The sequence below is a fragment of the Heterodontus francisci genome, chromosome 7 (genome assembly GCF_036365525.1).
Source record: "Heterodontus francisci isolate sHetFra1 chromosome 7, sHetFra1.hap1, whole genome shotgun sequence".
In the NCBI taxonomy this organism is placed as follows: domain Eukaryota; kingdom Metazoa; phylum Chordata; class Chondrichthyes; order Heterodontiformes; family Heterodontidae; genus Heterodontus; species Heterodontus francisci.
The window spans coordinates 96490102-96494200 of record NC_090377.1 but is presented as its reverse complement, the minus strand read 5'-3'; the positions used below and the strand labels follow the sequence as shown (position 1 = coordinate 96494200).

Genomic DNA, 4099 nt, shown 5'->3' with positions numbered 1-4099 from the left:
CATGAATAAATTCTGTACATCAGTACAGAAAGAGAATGAACAATTCATTGAAGATTTGGAAGATCTAAAAAAGAGAGGGAACTTTGGTGTCACCTCGCTGAATACGTTTAATAAGTCATTGTTCTGTCCCTCAAAGAAAATAACGCGAATACATCTTTTACAAGTAATAGTTATGGCGGATTATCATCGAAATGCTTATCCACCAAATACAAGGGACAGAAGTTAGACCGGGCAGCCAGCTTCTCTCACCGATCCAAGCTATCTCAAGTGCAATGCCTAAATTCTGTTAACTTTCCCTTAGAATTCCTGGGAGATTAACCAGGACATAACACGCAATTTGTAGCTTTTAACATTTCCCGAAGCTATATTCACCCCTATGATTGATGCAAAATCAATCATATTGATACAGAACAACTTAATCAGCGTGAAAAATTGAAAAATGAAGCAAGATTCATCCCATCAATTTAGTGTTTAGGTCTTCTAGAAATGCAACATGCTTTTTTTTTGCTTAAAGGCATTTTTATAGATTATGTGCACATAGATTTCCCCTTCCTCTCATTTTTATTTGGCTCCTCAAACTCCCTCAAGCACGACTGTCAACTATTCGAGGGTCTTGTCTCAATTCGGTTCACCACAAACAAACGCATTGTAAACCAAAATTATTCTGTTATTTCCGCGTCTTATGCGGCACTACATTCTAATTGATGCTGTGTACCGCCGGTACTTAATATTTCATTAGTAAAATACAAGTTTCAAATGAGAAAATGAAACCTGTTTGAGCCCATAGAAGGCGCCATTATATTTTAGCACGGCCATTAAGGAAATAATAGATAGAATCATTCTACCCCCAGTAACTGATAGTCATTTCAAAATACAACATATGGCCGAGCATTTCGGCTGCGCCGCTGGCCACCCACAATTTTCTCGAGCATTAAAATGGGGTGAGGGGAGGATTGCGGGGCTGACGAAGTAATAAACGGGAACTCTCTCCCGTAAGTGCGAATGGCTCAGTCTGCTTTACCATATAGTGACAATCATTACTGCAACTACGAAAGAAAGAGCGATACAGGTGCAGTTTGGTTCCTTTACTTTCAGTCCAGGTGTGAGAAAATGGTAACCCGAGAAGAATATGAGGTAAATGTCGTTTCGGGAAGAATATCAACTTTTTAAAGAGCAATTTGAAGAGATAGAGCTTCCTAATCAAGCTTGCATTAAGAGCCTTGGGAGATGCCTTTTCACAATGTGTCTACTTGGAGACAAAAAAAGTCAGGAAATGCGATCAGTAACCCAATGACACCGTTTTCTCCGGTTTCCAAAGCGCAAACTACTAACAGTTTTATTTGAGAATACGACTACAGTTGTATTTCTACTTTAATGTCGTTGCGAAGTCGGTTTGGTTGTACAACTAGGCAAAGCGACATGACAACTCAGAAAACTGCCCAGTCCACCAAAGCGCAGTCCTTCCTTCGCGGAAGCCCTCTCACAACCGTTTGAATTCCCAAAGTGTAAGCGACAAACCTAGACTGCAGCGAAATCAACATCTTTATCCGCCACCACCACCCCCCCACCCCCCACCCCCAAGCAAGGACTCGATGGGCCGAATGGACTCCTTCTGTACCTTAATTTCTCGATGACTTCTGCAAAGTACCTATCCCTCGCGACTGTGAACAACAAGGGATCTGGTTAACCCTTTAACTGCGGCTTTCTTCAGATTTAAAAGCTGATAGCTATAAAATTCAGGTTTGAAGTTACCGAAAATTAAGAATTTGCATTTACAAAGCGCGTTTCGGATCTTCAGGGTTTCACAGTTAATTAATTATTTTTGAAATGGAACCACTGCTGTTTATTCTTAAGAGCGGATTCATCTGTTTTCGAGATATTGAGTGAGAGGTAAATGATGCTTTTTTTAAACACAGTGCCACGGGATCGTTAAATTTCATCTAGACAAGGTCTCCATTTAATGTCTTATCTGAAAGGCAGCACCTCCACAACTCAGAGGACCGCTGTGCTGTATTTAAATCAGTCTGAGTTATGTAATCACATCTTGCTACGGGACTTGCCCCAAGCCATTCTAACTCAGGTGAGACTGCTATCACTGGGCCAAGCTGACTCCGGTGTAGCCTGTAGATTTTATTAAAAATTGCCAAGGTTTGGAAATAACTGTTAAAATTAGGTATTAAATTTCAGATTCCAGAATCTCCTATCTGGATGAATGTGGTCAAGGGTCATATTTTCTAATGCAGATACATAATAATTTCCGTTTTGAATGAAATGATGGTTAGTTTATTCCCTGGAGTTTCTTATCAGACCTATTGAAATATCATTACTCTGGTACACTCTGCTAACGTCACTGACACCCACACAAACTACCGCAGCTATAAAATAGAATTAGCTGCAGTACAGTCAGCGGCATTTCCAAGCTGCACAGCAATTGGTAGCGCGAACTGAAGTTGCTTCTTGAGTGTGGAGACAGTCTGTGAGTATAAAGATCTTCCTGCCCCGTATTCATATATTTTGTTTGAAATTTGTATGAGATAACCCTTCTGATTTTCTTTCCAGTAGCATCCAGACTCTATCATGCTCAAAGTGCAGGTTTTTACTTTCTGCCTAACTGTCTCCCTCGTGACTTTAGTCCATACCATTCCCCTGGAGTCTAAGGATGCTTGGAAATCTTTGGAGAACCCTAGAAACAGGGAGCTGGTAAGAGTTCAGTTTTGCATTAGTTCCATCAACCTAGACCTGCTTATCTGCTCGGTAAAGTGCAAGCGTCGGACCAAGTGCCAGCTCTGTTAGTTTACTGTCTTGCAAACATTGGTCTGATTCACAATGGGGGTTTTTTTTGGATTAAACTATTAGGGCTGGGAATGTATTGGTATGTTGTCCGGCAGAAATATTTTACTATCGAATTATTTTAAAGATTTTTTTTGTTTGCTGAATTGGCGTGTTTAGTAAGTTGTGCCTGTCTGTATTATCGAGGAAACAGCTACAGTTTTAGTACCTAACACACACATAAAGGCACTAAAATAAAAGCAAAATACTGCAGATGCTGGAAATCTGAAATAAAAACAAGAAATGCTGGAAATACTCAGCAGGTCTGGCTGCATCTGTGGAAAGAGAAGCAAAGTTAAAGTTTCGGAACTTCGAAGAAGGGTCACTGACCCGAAACGTTAACTCTGCTTCTCTTTCCACAGATGCTGCCAGACCTGCTGAGTGGTTCCAGCATTTCTTGTTTTTATTTCAGCATCTGCAGTATTTTGATTAGATTAGATTAGAGATACAGCACTGAAACAGGCCCTTCGGCCCACCGAGTCTGTGCCGAACATCAACCACCCATTTATACTAATCCTACACTAATCCCATATTCCTACCAAACATCCCCACCTGTCCCTATATTTCCCTACCACCTACCTATACTAGTGACAATTTATAATGGCCAATTTACCTATCAACCTGCAAGTCTTTTGGCTTGTGGGAGGAAACCGGAGCACCCGGAGAAAACCCACGCAGACACAGGGAGAACTTGCAAACTCCACACAGGCAGTACCCGGAATCGAACCCGGGTCCCTGGAGCTGTGAGGCTACGGTGCTAACCACTGCGCCACTGTGCCGCTTTTAAGTTCTGCCAGACAGTGAATGATAAAACAGCTTGCAAACAAATGGATACGTTAAGCAACTTAAACTAGAACTTTGGTTCTTTTTCTCTCTAGTTTTTCCGAACACTTCAAGCTTATTTTTCTGGGAGAGGTGTTGATGTTGGGAAATTCTCGAAATCTTTCAGAGTAGACAACAGAAGACCATTCGGAGCAGCCTCTCGTTATCCGGACCGCATCGCCTCTGCCTTTTCAGACTACGAAGGCCAGAAAGATTCCTTTGCAACGTTCTTGAAAGGATGACTATAATGACATATAATGACAGCATCTGATTATTTCAGCAGTAGCCTAGAATTCATTACTAATCAACTCAATAAAGTCACAAACTCCTCATGTTATGTTCAGTCTCCTGTTTGAGTCGATTTTTTTCCCTTTAGTTCCAACGTATTTCTTTAAATTACCAGACGTATTACATGTAGTACTTAATGGTTTTTACCTACCAAGAGTTT

At 41.0% G+C, this 4099-nt stretch overlaps 1 protein-coding gene across 1 annotated transcript; it reads left to right on the top strand.

Annotated features, from left to right (window-relative positions):
* The first annotated feature begins 2577 nt into the window (after positions 1-2577).
* Positions 2578-3893, top strand: LOC137372163 (uncharacterized protein C2orf66 homolog). The gene is made up of 2 exons (XM_068035691.1): positions 2578-2700; positions 3708-3893. Exons 1-2 carry the CDS (start codon positions 2578-2580, stop codon positions 3891-3893), a joined length of 309 nt encoding a protein of 102 aa, XP_067891792.1.
* Positions 3894-4099: the final 206 nt, after the last annotated feature.